This window comes from Ursus americanus, chromosome 26, assembly GCF_024610735.1.
Source record: "Ursus americanus isolate L20-20 chromosome 26, mUrsAme1.1.p, whole genome shotgun sequence".
Lineage (NCBI taxonomy): Eukaryota > Metazoa > Chordata > Mammalia > Carnivora > Ursidae > Ursus > Ursus americanus.
Genome location: NC_142152.1, coordinates 20,522,011 through 20,541,475, shown reverse-complemented (window position 1 = coordinate 20,541,475; position 19,465 = coordinate 20,522,011). Strand labels below are relative to the sequence as shown.

At 40.4% G+C, this 19,465-nt stretch overlaps 1 protein-coding gene across 19 annotated transcripts in view; it reads right to left on the bottom strand.

Moving 5' to 3' along the window:
* TTLL5 (tubulin tyrosine ligase like 5) overlaps window positions 1–19,465 on the bottom strand; it is a 276,284-nt gene that overhangs the window by 243,284 nt on the left and 13,535 nt on the right. For 17 of the 19 annotated variants that reach the window (XR_015721823.1, XM_045807764.2, XM_045807766.2 and 14 more), the window contains exons 4-6: window positions 12,813–12,895; window positions 11,353–11,459; window positions 3,948–4,078 (exon numbers count right to left, since the gene is read on the bottom strand). Coding sequence is in view for 18 of the 19 variants with exons in the window: in XM_045807764.2 (XP_045663720.2) it covers window positions 3,948–4,078; window positions 11,353–11,459; window positions 12,813–12,895 (321 nt within the window). In the remaining variant the exon portion in view is untranslated. The remainder of the gene's footprint in view (window positions 1–3,947; window positions 4,079–11,352; window positions 11,460–12,812; window positions 12,896–19,465) is intronic. The other 2 variants (XM_087856139.1, XM_045807776.2) reach the window with 2 other exon arrangements.

Here is a 19,465-nt window from a genome sequence, read left to right as displayed (position 1 = left end):
TCTGACAACCACCAGCGTGTTCTCTGTATTGAGGATCTTGTCATTTTTGTTTATCTATTTGTCTTATTTTTTAAGATTCCACGTATAAGTGAAATCCTATGGTATTTGTCTTTGTCTGACTTATTTCACTTAGTACAGTACCCTCTAGGCCCATCCACGTTGTCATGAATGGCAAGATTTCATTCTTTTTATGCCTGAGTCATATTCCATTTTGTATATATACCACATCTTATCCATCGTCTATCCATGGACACATAGGTTGCTTCCAGAATTTGCCTATTGTAAATAATGCAGCAATAAGCACAGGACTGCAAATATCTTTTCAAATTAGTGTTTTCATTTTCTTCTGGTAAATACCGAGAAGTGGAACGGCTGGGTCATACAATATTTCTATTTTAATTTTTTCAGGAACCTCCACACTGTTTTCCATAGTGGCTGCACCAATTTACTTTCCCCCCAACAGTACACAAGGGCTCCCTTTTCTCCACAGCCTCGCCAATACTTGTCATTTCCTGTCTTTTTGATACTAGACATTCTGCCAGGTGTGAGGTGACATCTCATCGCGGTTTTGATCTGCATTTCCCTGATGATGAGTGATGCTGAGCATCTTTCCACGTGTCTGTTCTTGATTTAACCCTCTCCTCTCTCCTCTGGGACCCCATTCCCCTGCTCATATCTTCAAACTCACTCTCCTCTCTGCGGTGCTGCTTCTCTTTTTCTCTCCTTATAAGCACATCTACCTCCATCCCTACAACTTCCAGAATCTACTACCTTTGGCCAGAACTCAACTCTGCCTTTACGACTGCCTGCAAATCACCACATGGAAGCCTGTAGGCCTCCCAGATCCATACCCAGTCCCAAATTTCACACTCCTCATCCCTTTTAACAGCTCTTCCTTTACGGTCCTAGTTACACTCCCTGGTTAAAGATGTGCTCATACTCCTAGCTTCTCAGATTCACGCCTCTGGAGCCATCTTTGACCCTTGCCTCACTACTCACAGCCAGTTGGTACACTTTGTTTTTCTACCACTCTTTGCACTCCCTCTTTTCTATTCCAGCTACCTAGTTCAGTCCAACTACACTTCTTCTTATCTAGATTACCATAATAACCTTCCAAGTGATCACTGTGTTCTTCCCCTTGCTCCCTCCAATTCATTTCACACAGTTATTTTTCTAAAGGCTAACCTGTTTGTGTCCCTTCCCTTCTCAAAAATCTCCTATTGCCCACACTCAAGTGAGCAATGGAGGAACAGAAACGCAAGAGTCATGGGTAAAATGGAATTTCTGCGTTAGAATATGCTAGGTGGACACCAAAGGAAGAGAAGAACTTAAAACAGACTTTATGAAGAAGAGGAACATCTCTTTGAAAGAGGAAGTGGTACAAATAGGTGGGTTTCTCCCCTAATATGTAACCTTAGCAACACGACTAACCTAACAATGTTGGATCTCCCCCAAATGAATTTTAGCTTAGAGGTCATGGACTCCAGACAACTGGCAAAGAATGACTGGCATCCCGGCAAGACTGAAACCAAGAAGACTCCTTTTTACTATCACGTCTTCCCTATCGCCCCTTTTCCACAAACACGGTGAGCCCCTGCTGTGGTCTTTGGTTATGACATCAGTGGGTGATTTGTTTGGGGGACTGAGGAACACTATCTGCCTGTAGTAACTGCCCTGGGGCTAAACGTGGTGGCTTTGAGTTCTGCTGTTAATATTAATTCCGTGTGTTCTGCTGACCTTTGAATTCATTTTTGTTAAAATGTAGAACACATACAAAGTTTGAATAATACACTAAAGAAGCAATCCTACTGAAAGACAGACCATGTTCGAACTGATGGAGGAATCATCTGAACAAGTATCCCCACCCCCAGCCGGCCTCCAAAGGGAGAACACAAGAATAAGAAATAGCAGAGAGAGGACAAAGGGAATTTTCCTCTCAGATTCCTGTGGACTTCAACAGGGAATTATTGTAGAGTTTAACAGGAGGAGTTCATATCTGGGATATGCTGCTAACACATTAGTTGAAGTATTTTTATGCTATCATGTTGGCTTATTGCATAATTTTTTACTTTTATTACATAACAATACATCTCAACATAACTCAAAATAGGGAGTAATACTGAACATTTATTAAACACCTATCAGGTACCATTCCAAGTGCTTTCCATGTATTAACCTATTTAAACATCCCAATAACACTATAAGGTCAGTACTAGTAATAATCTCATTTTACAGAGGAGGAAGCCAAGGCACAGAGTAGTTTAAGTAACTTGGCTAAAGCCATATAACAAAAATTCTTAACTGTAAGCTTTCAGCTTTGAGTGCACTGTAGCTTTGAACTTAATTCATTTAATTAATAGTCTCTTCTGACCCATTGCAGAGCCTTCTGTGAGCAAACACAGAACTGCCAATGGTCCCAGCTGGGACAATGAGTGCTATCAGAGAAATGGCCTCACCAAGGTGAAGCAGCAGATCCTGATGAGGAAAGTCCCAGAGGATGAACACCCCACTGGGCAACCAGACCAGACTGTTAAGTCTAACAGGTTAAGAAAATCACAAGTCGGGGGGCGCCTGGGTGGCTTAGTCGTTAAGCACCTGCCTTTGGCCCGGGTCATGATCCCAGGGTCCTGGGATCGAGCCCCACATCAGGTTCCCTGCTCAGGGGGAAGCCTGCTTCTCCCTCTCCCACTCCCTCTGCTGGTGTTCCCTCTCTCACTGTGTCTCTCTCTGTCCAAAAAATAAATAAAATCTTTAAAAATTAAAAAAAAAGAAAAAAAGAAAATCACAAGTCGGGAAGTCTAGAAAGAACTTTCTCTTTCTCTCTCCATGCTTCCTAAGACAAGAATAAGTCTGTCTTGGACTTATGAGAAGAAAGGTATCTGTGTATCTGTCCTCCCAGACCCTCCTCACAGAGGAGGCCTCTCTCACTGGTGATACTGGGAAATGGACGCTATGCACACATGGTCCTGGGTCTTAAAGCAAGAAGGCCTCTGAAGCCAAACCGCAGAGTCTAAACCACCATTTACAGGCTACGTAACTTACAGAAAGCTCCTGACCTCTCAGTACCATCGTCTCTTCATCTGTAAAACTGGGAATAACAATGGTACCTACCTCAGAGTAGAAATGCCACTTAGAAGAGGGCCTCATAGAAAGGAAATGTTCATTCCATGTTAGCTTTTATTATCATTACTTTTCAGACTCTCACAAAAGACCTGCCTCCCACCTTCTCTGTACTCACACCTCTCCTGTGCACCACGCTTACTGACTCAGGCTCTGCCCCCAGGGAGGAAAGTCTGAAATAGCCCATTTCGTCTACTTGGACCTGGGGAAGTAGTTTACTTCTAGGCAAAAGAAATAAGAAGCTTCCATTGAGACTGGGAAGCAAGCCGCATGTTCCTATCTAGCTTTACCAGCAAGAAAGCTGACATTTAGATCCCTCTTTGGTTAACACCTGTTAGTGAACTCCAATGAGAGTGTGACTAACCCGTACCTCTAAAACCCTCACACTAAAAAACGCATGATACTTGTACCTCGTAAGTCACACAAGAAATCAAGGTGACAGGGATATTCCTTAAACGGTAAGAAAAAAAAACAGATGCCAAAAAGGAAGCAAATATAGTTCAAATGCAGAGTATATATACCTCCTTACATAGGCACTAACTCTTGCCGGTGAAGAAACTTTCTGTACCACACAGGGGCACGGGTGTATGACACCAACGTATCCTTCTAGAAATGACAGCGACAAGCTTACTAAAAATAAACATACAGGGACACGGTCAGAATAAAAACAGTTTTAAAGTTATCCCTCCAGCTGTTTTACTGAAGAAACACACTGTTTTAAGGATTCGAAAAGCCCTAAATCAGTGACTGGCTTGAGGTAGCCCCTGGGGTAAGTCTGCCCCAAGCTCAGCTGCGGAGAATCAGGGCGTTGGCAGCCAAGCACTTACTACAGAATTCCGCATACTCGGCTGGCAGAAGGAAGGTCTGAGGGAGGATGTGAAAAGCCTTGAATCCGTGCGTATGCTGCATTCGAATGATGTTTTTGTATAGTCGGTCTTTCCGGGTTAGTTCATAGGACCTAAAAATCATAAAAGTTTTCCATTTCAGTAAAGTCTGACTCCGAGGTTTTCCTACGTCATCACGTACTTACAGAGCTTGTGGTTCAGAGCTGGAACATGTTCTGAGGACAGTATTACATCAGATCGACCACTCTGTCAACCCCAAAGTTCAGTCATCATTTTCATAAAATGGATTTCTTTGGTCAGATTTATTCACTGAGGTATAACTGACATAGAGTAAGATCTGCCCTTTTTACTGTATAATTCTATGAGTTCAAACAAACATACTCAATTATATAATCACTACCACGAACAGTTTGAGCATCCCAAAAACTTATGTCCAGTCCCTTTGGAGTCAACCCTCCCAATCACCTCCATCTGTTTCCTGTCCCTCTGATTTTGCCTTTTCTAGAAAGTCAAGTTCATGGAATCGCACATATATGTCCTTTTGAGACTGGCTCCTTTCCCCGAGACTGGCAACAACTGAGCTTCAACCCTGTTGTTGCCTGCATCAGGATTTCACTCTTTTTTATGGCTCAATAGGAATCCATTGCTCAGATGGACCGCAGTTTCTTTATCCATTTACCAGTTGATGGACATCTAAGCTCTTTCCAGGTTTTGAAGATTATGAAATCACTAAAAGCATGTACATACAGACTTCTGTAAGAATGTTAAGCTTTTGTGTGGACCTAAGTTTGCATCTCTCTAGGAATGAGACTGCCAAGTTCAGTAAGATTGTTTAGTAAGTTCTATTAGTTACCAACCGCTGCACTGTAAATTACCGCCAAAGCATTATAGCTCAAAACAATGATAAACATTTTCTAATAGTTTCTGTGGGTCAGGAATATGGGGGTAGCAGGGCTGGGTAGTCTATCCTAGGGTCTCTCGTGAGGCTACAGTGTAAACGCTGACCAGAGCTGTGGTCATCAGGCTCGACTGGGGCTGAAGGACCCACTTAACAAACAGCTCTCTCGCGTGGGGCTGGTTGTTGGCAGGAAGCCTCAGTTCCTTCCCATGTGAATTCTTCTCTAAGCCTGACTGAGTGTCTTCGCGACGCGACATCTGGTTTCTCCTAGATCAGGTGATTCAAGAGGGAAAGGGAATAAGGAAGAAGCTCAGAAGTAGTCTCAGAAGTAACACTGTCATTTCTGCCATATTCTATTCATTAGAAGTCACAAAGGCCAGCTCACACTCAAGAAAAGAGAAAGTAAGCTCAACTTTTTGAAGGCAATGTCAAGGAATTTGTGGACACATTTTAAAACCAACACATGTGTAAGTATATATTTAACCTGATAAGCAACTGTCAGACTATGACCCAAAGTGGCTGTGTCGTTTTGCATTTTCCACTGGCAAAGTTTCAGTGTTCCATTGCATGCATTCTGACCAGCACTTGGTGTTGTCTGGTTTTTCTGTTTTGTTTTTAGCCACTCCAACAGGTAGTAGTAGTGCCTCATGTAGTTTTAATTCGCATTCCACTAGTGCTACTGACGTAGAACATCTTTTCACGTCTATCTTCTTCGGTGAAGTATCGTGCAAATATTTTTAGCCCATTTTGCAAAAAAAGGGCTATTTGTTTATTATTGAGTTCTGAGAGTTCACTATACGTTCTGGAAACAAATTCCTTATCAGATATGTGTTTTGCAAATTACTTCTCCCACTCTGTGGCTTATCTTTTCATTTTCTTAACAGTGTCTTGAGGAAATCCAATTTATCAACATTTTTATCCTATGGATGGTGCATTTACTGTTATGTCTAAGAAATCTTTATCCAATCCGAGCACATAAAGATTTTCTCCTCTATTTTCTTATAGAACTTTTACAGTTTTAGGTCTTACATAAATCTGATTCTTTTTGCCAAATGGGTTTTTATGGGATTTAGGAGTATAAAATCTGTTCTAAAACAGACTTCAAATATAAACAAGCAAAAAACACCGTGTTCTAAGTCTGAATTTTGATAAATGTATTCAAATTTTCAAGGCCCAGAAACCAAACGCATCAAATAAATTCTAGCTTCAGCAGCAGCCCATGACTATTCACTACTAAAAATCATTACGAAACATTTTAGGAACACTACACGCTGTATGCTAATTGAATCACAATTCTTTAATAGTACAAAAAAAATGTAAATTACCCAAATAATGAAAAAACATTAGTACCCCACTAACAAGTTCCAAACCCAAAGCTTTCTGGGAATTTTTACACAAAGATATCTAGCGTATGTGACCTTCTGAGAAACATGGCCTGAACAAAAGGTTAGCATACTTGAAAATAGGACCATTCAGGAAAATAAAAGATGTGGCCACCTTACCCATATTTAACAGCAATAACTGTCCAACCTCTCATGTAACTACGCAGAACTTGCATCATCATTAGTATAACAAATACCAAAGGTCTGATATGTTTCTCCTACACAGCGTTCAAGATAGACCTTAATTTTAGACTACAATGGGCCTACCGTAGTAAAGTCCCAGATCACTAGGTTAAGAATCCCACTGACAACTAAATTTACATCATTAAAAGATGGATCTATAAAAGATAAAATTTTAAAGAAAAGCAAGGAAACAATCACCATAAACTTTGGGCAGTAATTGCCACCTATTAGGAAGTATGTTCTGGAGTACTACAAACAGGCACTTCAGTTACCCTCAACTGGACTCATGAGTTCCACTACCGGTTTCCAGTCATGGTTTGTTCCACTATTTAAAAACCATCTAAGAATCTTTGCTGTAACCACTAAAAACTTACTGTGTCTGTTCCTCAGTTCTAATTTTTCACTCTGATTTCTTAAAATCAAAGGTGGCTTTGACAAGTCCTGGTGTCACAAACACTTCCTTCTTACCCACTGGCCTCTTCATAAACGTAGAGCAGAGGTCCTTAAATTTTAGATAAGAATCATCTAGAAAGTTGCTTTAAAGTTATTGTTCCTGGGCCCCATCTCTCAAAATTCTGGAATAAAGTCTAGGATTCTGTATTTTATACAAGTGTCCCAGGTGATCTGGGTACAGATGGTCCACACTATAATGCTGATTTAGCCTAGAAGAGTAATTTCCAAACTTCCCAGATATAAATCACCTTAGTGCTTTTTATTTTTTTGTTTGTTTGTTTTGGGTTTTTTTTTTGTTTTTTTCTTCTTTTATTTATTTTTTTAATGTTTTTTTATTATATTATGTTAGTCACCATACAGTACATCCCTGGTTTCTGATGTAAAGTTCGATGATTCATCAGTTGCATTATAACACCCAGTGCACCATGCAATACATGCCCTCCTTACTACCCATCACCAGTCTAGTGCTTTTTAAATACATAGCTTTCTAGGTAAATACCTACTTAAGAAGATTAAGCACCTAGAAGGTACTTTCTAAACATACACCTTCCCTGGATATGGTGATTCCCTGAATCTGCAATGGGATCTGTGAATGTATGCTTTTTTTTAAATTATGTTCAATTAGCCACCATTAGTTTTTATGTGGAACATAAGGAATAGCACAGAGGACCATAGGGGAAGGGAGGGAAAACTGAATGGGAAGAAATCAGAGAGGGTTACAAACCATGAGAGACTCTGGACTCTGGGAAACAAACTGAGGGTTACAGAAGGGAGGGGGGTGGTGGGTATTACGGAGGGCACATGCTGTGATGAGCACTGCATGTTATATGCAACTAATGAATCATTGAACACCACATCAAAAACTAATGATGTGAATGTATATTTTTAAAAAGGATCCCCAGTGATGTTTATCATCAGTTAGAAATAATGACGAGAGGACAAGAAAAAGAATGCATTCTCCTATAGATGCCCAATCCTAGTGGTCTCCAAATCTTTTTTGCTTGATGCCCCTACACAAATTTTGGGAAACTATGTATTCTTTAGTGGACATCAAACATTTTTCATCAAAAACTTAAATTGGGGTGTCTGGGTGGCTCAATCGGTTAAGCGTCTACCTTCAGCTCAGGTCATGATCCCAGGTTCCTGAGATCTAGTCCCACATAGGGCTCCCTGCTCAGCGGGGAGTCTGCTCCTACCTCTCCCTCTGCCCCTTCCCCAGCTTGTGCTCTCTCTTGCTCACTTTCTAAAATAAAGAAAATCTTTAAAAAAACAAAACAAAACTTAAATTGTCCCAAATGAACGATAAATATTATTTTAAAATAAAACCCTAGGGATGCCTGGGTGACGCAGTCGTTAAGTGTCTGTCTCTGGCTCAGGGCGTGATCCCGGCGTTCCGGGATCGAGTCCCACATCGGACTCCTCTGCTGGGAGCCTGGTTCTTCCTCTCCCACTCCCCCTGCCTGTGTCCTCTCTCTCGCTGGCTGTCTATCTCTCTGTCAAATAAATAAATAAAAAATCTTTAAAAAAAAAAAAAAAACCCCTAACACCTCCCTTTTAAGTACATTCAAGGGAACCTAAATAGCTTCAGGATTCAACAGCCACCATACATTTTAAAAATATTATCAAAGAGGGCACGTATTGCCCTCTTGTATTAAAATATTATCAAAGAGGGCAAGTAATGAATCATGGAACTTTACTTCAAAAACTAGGGATGTACCGTATGGTGACTAACATAATATAATAAATTATTAAAAAAATATTATCAAAGAGAAAGCTCTTTTCTGTCAGTACATTTTTCACTTTTTAAAATACACTTTGTGGGGGGCGCCTGGGTGGCATAGCGGTTAAGCATCTGCCTTCGGCTCAGGGCGTGATCCCGGCGTTCTGGGATCGAGCCCCACGTCAGGCTCCTCCGCTATGAGCCTGCTTCTTCCTCTCCCACTCCCCCTGCTTGTGTTCCCTCTCTCGCTGGCTGTCTCTATCTCTGTCAAATAAATAAATAAAATCTTTAAAAAAAATAAAAATAAAAAAATAAAAATAAAATACACTTTGTACTGAAGGTAATATATATGCAGAAAAGTATACAAATCACAAAATGCAAAGCATGAGGAATTTTGGTCACGTGTGTGAGCACCACTCAGACTGAGTACAGAACATTCCCAACACCCCAGAAGCCTCCTGCGTACTCCCACCAGGAATTATCTCCCAAACACCCTTGCTTTTACTTCTTCCATGCCATTTCCCCCAAAGAGCAGCTTAGCCTCACAAAATATGTTTATTTAATGCTTACATTGTCTTTTATAGCATAGCAAACCTTCTCTACAATAAAACATGCATGTGAAATAGTACGATTATTTTCAAATTTCCTGTGATCATCTGGCTATGAACTACTTACACTGGCTGACTATCATTGCAACTACTGTAGTTCACAATTCATCAAAACACCACAAATATTCTAAATTTTGATAAAAATGTGTATTATGTCAATGTTTAAGTCTCCATTTTGATAATTATACCACAGTTATAACTGATGTTAATGTTAGAACAGGGTAAAGGATACAGAGTAACCATAATATTTTTGCAACTTTTCTAGAAGTCTAAAATTACTTAAAACAAAAGGCTAAAAAATTGTATTAAGAAAGAGTTGACAATAATATTGGAAACATTTTAAGTGCCTGAATTCCTCTTGCATGTGAATTCAAGTCTCTGGATTGAAAACATAAGAAACAGAGCAGCAGAAGCCATAAAGCACAGTGCATTTAGATAATGGATTATTTGTGTGCTCGAACATGCAAGAATAATACATGTAAGAAGTACTCAAGAAAAGACAGGATCAAATTTATTAATACTGACTGAATCTCAACTGAGACAGAATTCCTACATACCTAAGGGAGTATTTCGGAAACTACTAAAATAAATAATGTACTCCTCACACGAATTTGGAATGCAGACCCTAGTGTGTGCTATTTCAAGGAGTCTTTAAATGCCTATTTAAAATAGATGCATCTGATTCACTTCAATCATCCAGTCACACATCTAGAATGCCAAATCCACATCTTCCAGACAATGAGGAAGAAAATAAGGTTTAAATTACTCTTTACAAATGAAGCTGAGACATCAAATAAAACTGCAAATTGTTATGAAGACTCAAAACACACATTTATCCCAGATTATGAAGAAACTATTTGACACAATCCATGTACTTACACACGGGGACGAGATACAAGACTAAAGAATTGAAAAATCAAGAAAGAAACTTCATTAGATGAAAATGAAAAAAGCATATAAGGTAACTGAAAATAACACCTGCTAGCATAAGTACATAAGGACATTATGTAGGACATAAGTCCTGGAAATAAAATAAAACATAACCACTGACCAAATAAAAAAATTTGTATTGGATTTCCTTCTCTTCTCTAGATGAGATGTTTCTCTCTTCTCTATAAGGTCATCATCTATGTCTCCATGGTTGAGTATGACCGCCTGAATCAGGTAGGGTTTCAGCATCAATTTTATTCCCATTTTCTTTTTCATGGATGAAAACACTAAGAAACTCTGGTCATAGAAACAATAGCTACAACTTCTACGGTGTTTACTATGTGACAGCCTTGCACTGTCTGAACACTCTAAATATCTTAGATCCTGATAGATTAAATCCTCACAACAGTCCTACGAAGTCTGTGTCATTAGCAACATCTTTTACCAATGAGGAGACTGATGCTCATGTTTGGTGGTCACTCAGCAGACCTGGGATCTGGGCCCAGGTAATTGATTACAGAGCCTATGCTTCTGGCCACTAGGCAGCATTACCTTTCTAGGCTGCCATTAACAATGTGACTGGAAGGAGTTTTCTATAGCAATGACACTCAATTCTTTCAACTCCTTCCTAGTTCTGTATCAGAAAGTCACAAGATGATCTATCATTAAAAATTAAAATTAATGGTCTATCAGCTGAAAACCTGATCATGTCCTCCTTTAGTTTCATTAAAAGTAAAGAAATGGAAATCACCATCGTGATTGTCATGTCTGATAATTTGTCATTACCAGAATTCAATTCAATATTTTTTTTGTATTTTTGTTTAGAACCCTGGAAATGTTTGCACCCAAGGACAATGCACCATATTAAGATTCTAAGTGGGCCACTGTTTTATAAAGGGGAAAACAGTAACTATGGAAAGAGGAGGTGAGAAGGGAGAACCCATCCATATGAAGAGCTCTCAAGGTGCTCAATTCTAGGAAAGAGAACCTATGGGATTTGCAATCCAGAAACAGTCTCCTTTAGAACCATCCATGTCTACACAGTCCTTGGAGACGCTTCATATAATATAAGCTTATGGATATGAGCACTTCAGTTTGATCTGCTGCCCTATATCACAGACTTCCTTTTTTTAAGGACATTAATTATCTCTGCTGGCTACATGCCCAATGTCAGGCACCTTTAAATGGAGCAAAATAGCTACAAGAGCATTACCTGGGAAAGTGATTAACCTTTTGTGCTTCGGAGAGGGTGCGAAGTAAGAAGGGCTTCAGGTGGGATCCTGTCCACATTAGGTTATAGTCAGTGCTGCTTGGGTGAACCTGAGGGCAGATAAAAAGATTTAAAAAACATCAGAGATAGCCTCTCTCAGAAGAGAGACGGCAAGAAAGGCCATAGAGATTTTTCACCTACAGAGCACAGTAAGTGCCCAGTTAGTGTGTAAGCCTAAAAGAATAAAAGCTGAATATAAAGAACACGGGGATGATCAAGGTTAAAGAACGGGATAGTTGGGCAAATCCCAGATGCAAAAAGTAGAAAAAATTAATCCTTCTATAGAAGTCTGTGATGTCTCTTAACATTCTTGCATATCAAAGTATAAGAAGAGGGCTCAACTCCACAACTCCCTTCTCAGAGTGTCCTTATGCCCCTGCAGATGATGGGTATGAAGTACTGGTCAGAACTAAAACCCTGTGGTAGCAAACCAACTTAGAATATCACCCATCCATTCATTCATTCATAAGAATTCATTTGTCTATTCCTTCAATAATTACGTACTCGATGCCTATGATGGGATAGGTACCATGTAGGCCCTGGAGATAAAACAGCAAGATAGGATAGAAACTAGTATCAGAACTTCCTCAAAATGTCTATTTCAAACCTCAACCTAAAATAAGGGGCTAGCCACCAGACTTTTATCAATTATTTCAAAATATCTACAGGGTGAGTCTGTCCAGCATTTTTGCCTGTCCTTTTACTATCAATATCCCAATTTCCCCAATTTTCTTTGGGAATAACATACTACTTGGTTTTAAAAGACTGCCAGTCACACTATCCACCCCCTCCCCCGGAAGGAGTAGATCCATGACCCAAGCTGGACCGGTCATACTATCTCCAGAATGTGATTCTTCAGTGAAGAAAGGCACAAGGACAGTGAAAGGAGTTGAGTCACTTCTATAGCAGTACCTTGAGGAGACAGTCCTGATTCCTGTTTCCAGATCCCCAGGACTGTCCTAGGCTCTCTCCTTCCAAAGGCCTGCCTTTTCAACCCTTCCTCTGATTCTGCTACCTACGCTATATATAACTTACCCACAAATCCTTTTTGGTTTAAGTTAGAATCTGTTTCCGTTGTTTGCAATCAAAGAGTCTTAATTAGATATCAGACAATTCCTTACGGGCAACTCTGTTTCTACCCCAACCCTAAAATCATAGCAAGAAAAATATTTGGGGTTTTTTTGTTTGTTTAAAAGAGAGAAAGAGGAGAGAGAGAGAGAGAAATCTTGTGAAAATGTTTTCTATGTATTTCAAGGAGCCACATAGAAATTCAATGCAAGCTCTGCATTATCACTAAGCATAGGTCCCATGTACCTTCTAGAGCCGCCCTGTTAACTGGTAGTCAGGTGGCTAGGATTTTCAGCTTTAGAGCAGATCAGGTGAGACAGTAAAAATGAGCTTACTTCATGAAATCCATGGGCTGTCAGAATGCTGCGTACCAGGCGACTATCTGTTCGCACAATTTTGTAAGACAAATGATAACGTTCTGAAGAAAAACACAGAATCAAATTCAGTAACCAGAAAGTTAACTATAAAGACAAAACTAAAGTGTACGATGACGGCTTGCTTCCTTATACTCAAGAACATACACTGCTCCCTTTATGCTACTACAAGCAGGCTGCAGATTATTTTAAGCCTAGGGTTCCTAACCTGAGATTCACTGGGGGTTATGACATCTGGATGGGGGACAAAATGACATCTTTGTTTTCACTACTAGTTGAAATTTAACATTATCTTCAATTACGAATGTAGGCACAAAGCAGAGCAGTGCTAGCAATTCCTGTGACCCTGCCACCTACACATACCAGGTATTTTAATACTATTTTATAGTTGTCACGGTTATCTCAAAATATCACTTCTCACAGTATTTAAGAGTTATGGTTAGTGAACAGACCTTCCACTAGATGTTATTTAATGCACAAATAAAAATGCATATATGTCACAAATTTAGTTTTTAAGAAATATTTTGGTAATTCTCTTTCTATATAATTCATTTTGTTTATAATCCTATATCTCTCTTTATACACTTAAAACACATTATTCTGAGAACAGACCCACAGGCTTCCCCACACCACCACTGCACACTTGGTCCACTGCAGAAAAAGGCTAAGAACCCCTGCTCTAGATAGCCCTCTGTGTGCAGTGATGCTGGTGACTAGTGTTGCTTAGGTCAGAGTATGTTGTAAACTGGTGATTCAATCTGCAAAGATAGTTTGTTAATTTCTCGTTGTGCTTTAAAAATAAAATCGAATTACCAACCTTTGGAAATTAGAGGAATTCGTATAAAAATCTAGATTTCTGGGCCCCTCTTGAAAACCCTGGCAGCCCTGGGCTTGCTCTCTCTGCCAGGACAAGAGTCCACGGGGAAGCACTAGCGCTCCGTTCAGGACAGGCTCCCGTGCTCTAGCTCAGCACTGTGCCCGCAGTGCCTTCACTCACTCCCGTTTCCTGCCAGGCCCTGTAAGCACAGCCACCCCTGCCTAAGACAAGTGTGTAATCATGCGAGATTTCTATATATCCCCAAAGACTAACATTTACTTTGGCCCATTAAAGGCAATCTCTTTCTATGCATCCCTACAAACTGTTCGAGAAAATTACCTAAGAATTCTACAGAACAATTATTTTTAAATTTTTAAAAAAGATTTTATTTATTGATTTATTTGAGAAAGAGCACACACACGTATGCAATAGCATGAGAAGGGGGCAGGGGAGGGGCAGAGGGAGAGGGAGAGGCAGACTCCCCACTGAGCGGGGAACTCAACACGGGGCTCAATCCCAGGGCTCCGATACCATGAACTAAGCCAAAGGCAGATGCCCAATTGACTGAGCCACCCAGGCACCCCTAAATTTTTTTTTAATTAAGTAATCTCTATGCCCAGTGTGGGGCTCGAACTCATAACCCTGAGATCAAGAGTCACTGGCTTCACCCACTGACCCAGCCAGGCGCCCCATCTGCAGAACAATTTTTTTAAAGGACTGCATGCTGAACACTTTCTGAATAAGAGTAATACAGAAACTTATGAACAGGCCTTAGAATAAAATTCAGCCTCTGCAAAGGTAAGCACACCTTTTTATGAATTTATGTGAAAATATCTATAAATTCCTGCTGCTATTTGCCCAGCCCTGGCAGGAACACCATGCAAAGCAGACACAGGAAGACTGGAATGAAAAAGCCAGATACTCCATACTTCTCATTCTTGTGACACACTTCTCAAGCCCAGTTACAGGGTCTCCCCCAATGATCAATCACTATTATGTTGCCTTTGTCATACTGTTGTAAGAAAAACAGTTCAGAGTCCTAGGTGTTTGCTTCGGGCGGCACAGAGGAGAATGTAAGAAACAGTGCACTGCTTAAGAGTTTGTCTTCTGACTCCAAGGTGGGGAGGGAAAGCACAAGATAGGCCTGGAATATCTTGTTCTGCCAAAAAAGAGGAAAGCACTCAAAAACAGATGGGGAACATGTCACAAAGATCTCAGTGGCCAAATTCAAGACAATTTCAACATAAACATGAATATGACAGAGATAGGCTATAATCCCTTACTAATGAGTCCATACTGATAAGTAGGTAAGAAGGTATACTGGTTTTCTACCGCTGCTAAAATAAACTACCATACACTTAGCAGCTTAACCAACACAGATTCATCGTCTGATACTTCTGTAGGTCAGGAGTCTGACACAGGTGTCATCAAGGCAAGAGCAAGGCTGCATTCTTTTCTATAGGCTCTAGATAGGGTCTATTTGTTTTCCTTTTTCAGCTTCTAGAGGCTGCCGCCATTCCATGGCTTACAGTCTCCTTCCTTAATCTTCAAAGCCAGCAGTGGCAGGTCTAATCCTTCTCACATAGCATCCATCTGACTCCTCTTCCGCCTCCTCCTACTTTTTTTTTTTTTTTTTAAGATTTTATCTATTTATCTGACAGAGAGAGAGCGCACAAGCAGGGGAAGCAGCAGGCAGAGGGAGGAGCAGGCTCTTTGCTGAGCAGGGAGCCCAACACAGGACCCAATCCCAGGAGCCTGGGATCATGACCTGAGCCGAAGGCAGACACTTAACCAACTGAGCCACCCAGGCACCCTGCCTCCTACTGCATTAAAGGACCCTTGTAATTAAGGTCAGCTGGTCAGCAACCTTAATCCTACCTACAACCTTAATTTTCCATTGCCATGTCAGATAACATTTTCACAGGTTCTGGGGATTAGGAGGTCGACATCTTTGGGAGGACCATTATTCAGCCTCCCATAGAAGGGAAAGCTCTTCTCTACAGAAAATCCAGCTAATAAATGTAGAAAGAAAAGAAAAGAGAGAAAGAGAAAATCAGCATTTTATAAAAATCGTAAGAGGAAGTAGTTTAGACTAAAATCAATGGATATCAATGGGTGAGAGACTATTGGGAAAGAGGATATTCATGCATCTCAAAACATCACTCCAGAGAATGCTTGTAACAAAGGAGAAAGGCACCCCTCCAATGAAGCAATCTGGTGAATACTATCTCAACCAAATGATGAAATTTGCCATCACCAATAATGTAATACAATGACATCACATCCTTCCTAATGTGATACACCGAGGAGGACACAACTGCACTAAGTCATAGTCCTACAAAATTTTTAAACTTGAATCTAAACACACAGAAATAATCAGAAAAGCCCAAACTTAAGGACATCTGCCAAGGAACTAGTCTGGAAATCTCTAAAAATGTCAATGCCATGAAAGACACCCTCACACACACACGAAGTCTGGGAGATTAGATGAGAAATACAAAAACTAAATACAGGGCGCCTGGGTAGTGCAGTCGTTAAAGCGTCTGCCTTCGGCTCAGGGTGTGATCCCGGCGTACCGGGATCGAGTCCCACATCGGGCTCCTCTGCTGTGAGCCTGCTTCTTCCTCTCCCACTCCCCCTGCTTGTGTTCCCTCTCTCACTGGCTGTCTCTATCTCTGTCGAATAAATAAATAAATCTTAAAAAAAAAAAAAAAAACTAAATACAATCTTTTATTTAGTCCTAGATTTTAGAAAAATAGTAACAGCTATAAAGGTCAAAACTGGAACAATTGGGGAAATGTGCATAAGCACTGTATACTATTTTACCAATGGCAGATTTCCTGAGTGTCATTTCAGTACTGTGGTTATACGGAGGATGCCCTTGTGCTTAGGTGACACATTGCTGAATAAAGCATTAAGGTATAAAGTATCTGAACTAATTCTCAAATGGTTCAGAGAGAGACAATATGACAAAACATTAACAGTTGGTGAACTCAGGGAAAGAGTATACATCCATTCAAACGAATGTACTATTCGTATAGTTTGTCAAAAGGTTTTTAATTTTTTTAGATTAAATGTTTAGAAAGTGAAAGAAGGGGCGCCCAGGTGGCTCAGTCGTTAAGCGTCTGCCTTCGGCTCAGGTCATGATCCCAGGGTCCTGAGATCGAGCCCCGCATCGGGCTCCCTGCTCAGCGGGAAGCCTACTTCTCCCTCTCCCACTGCCCCTGCTTGTGTTTCCTCTCTCGCTGTGTCTCTCTCCATCAAAGAAATAAAATCTTTAAAAAAAAAAAAAGTGAAAGAAAATCAGGTGTCTTCATTATGATAACTGTGATCACCGACATCTCCATTTCCGCACATGCAAAAGCCAAAACATCATCCATGCTGGAGACAAGAAGTGTGCCTGATTCCACACCTGTTCTGCAAGGCTCACCTCACAGTGCCAGGCCATGGGGAAGGGAGTCACTAAGGCATGCAGAAAAACAGAGAATGATTAGCTGGGGACTGGGGAGGAAGGGGAAATGATAAGAGAAAGAGGATGCCTTTGGAGTGGAACTGCCAAGGGCTCAAATTCTGGTTCTACCACTTCCCGCCTGTAATTGTGAATAAATTATTTCTCTATGGTCAATTTCCCCACTTGTTAAATGGGGTTGATAATAAAGGTACTTACCTCATGGGATAGTTGTAAGCACTACATCAGTTAATACCTGTAAAACTTTTAGAACACTTGCTGCTACATAGTAAACGTTTTTTTCTTTATTTTTATTTAAATTCAATTAGTCAACATACAGTACATCATTAGTTTCAGATATAGTGTTCAATGATTCATCAGTTGCATATAACACCCAGTGCTCATAGTAAAAAAATTTTTTAAATAGCAAAAATGGTAAAAAAAAAAAAAAAAAAAGGTAAATATATGGTAAAATAGCTATTAATACATAGCATCATATGTAAATTATGCATTATATAGCAAATTTAAAAGTACAAATGCTATTAATACTTTCTCCTACTTTGCCTAACATAGAAGAAAAATGCGATTATCACCGCACTCAGTGACCCAATTCTCACAGTGTGTAAGTAGTAAGCGGTGACCAACTACTTCTAATCCGCACCAACTAACTATACAACCCAACTCTGATCCATTGCACATGTTGCAAAAGGGGAGTTCAAGAAAGGCAGGGTGGACTAACATAAAGCAAGTGTGATTGCTGGGGATTTTAACTCACATTCATGTTCTGCATCCAACAGCCCTGCATCCAATAATGCTGATTACCAGTTATAAACTGGTGACCCAAGGGCCAAATCCAGCCTGCAGACATGGTTTGTTCATTCTTTGTGGTGTTTTAAGCATAAAACTGAATTAGTCGCTAATCTTTTAAAATTGCAAGAATTCATATAAAAATCTCCATTTCTGGGCTTCACTTGAAAGACCTGGCAGCCCTGGGCTCTGCTCCCATGGCAAGAGTCAAATGGAAGCTTGCAACTATAAACTGAACCAGTCCCACTGTCCAAGAAATAACCACCTTATCCATATTTCCTTCCATATAAAAACAAGAAGCAGGGCATGGTATTGGTCCTACTAGCAAAGTGCCAGACATCTGCTATGTGAGCTTCTGAACATGCACTGCCTCGACTCCACCATGACACTACAGAATTTCCTCTTCTCCAACCACCCACATGTTCATCAGAAGGCAACCTAAAGTGCTAGGACTCCTGGTAAATTCCAGGACTGGCAGCAGCAGAGCAAATTAAAACAAGGAACCAATAACCTGTCAGCATAGAAGCACCTAGGGAGTGATGACATGCCCTAAGAGGTTTGGACAAAAATAACCTGAGAAACTAGAATGAAGATAAAACGGTCATTTTTTTTTACTTTTAGAATATAAGAATAACCCTTTCAATGGCAACACAGTGTAGCTTGGCCTTCCTGTCAGAAAATGAGGTGTATACCTGTACTGTTGAATATGGTAGTCGTTAGCCACGTATAACGACCCAGCACCTGAAAAGTAACTAGTGTGGGGTGCCTGGGTGGCTCAGTCGGTTAAGCGTATGACTCTTGATTCTGGCTCGTATCATGATCTCAGGGTCGTCAGATCAGCCCTGCATGGGGCTCAGTGCTGGGCATGGAGGCTACCTGAGATTTTCCCTCTGTCCTTCCCTCCCTGCCTTCCTCTCTCTCTCTCCTACTCTGAGAAAGGAGGAAAGGAAAGGAAAGGAAAGGAAAGGAAAGGAAAGGAAAGGAAAGGAAAGGAAAGGAAAGGAAAGGAAAGGAAAGGAAAGGAAAGGAAAAAGAAAGAAAGGTAACCAGTATGACCAAGGAAATGAATTTTTAATTTTATTTTAACTTTATTAATTTAAATTTAAATTTGAAAACTGACACTTGATTCAGTTATTGGAAAACTTGCTTGGAACAACCTGAACATATGAATTTACTTTTTCAATGATAATGCCTGTAAAATCTAAATACAGATTAAAAACTTCTGATGAAAATTTTGTGCCACACTGAGATTTTACACTTACAGTGTAAAATATATACTAGATGTCAAATATCTTTTCTTTTAAGATTTTATTTATTTATTTGAGAGAGAGACAGAGCAAGAGCAAGAGCGCGGTGGGGGAGAAGGGCAGAGGGAGAGGAGAAGCAGACTCCCCGCTGAGCAGGGAGCCCTATGTGGGGCTCAATCCCAGGACTCTGGGATCATGACCTGAGCCAAAGGCAGACGCTTAACTGAGCCACCCAGGCGTGCCTAGATGTCAAATATCTTGATGAACTTTTTCTATATTGGGTAAATGTGGAAGT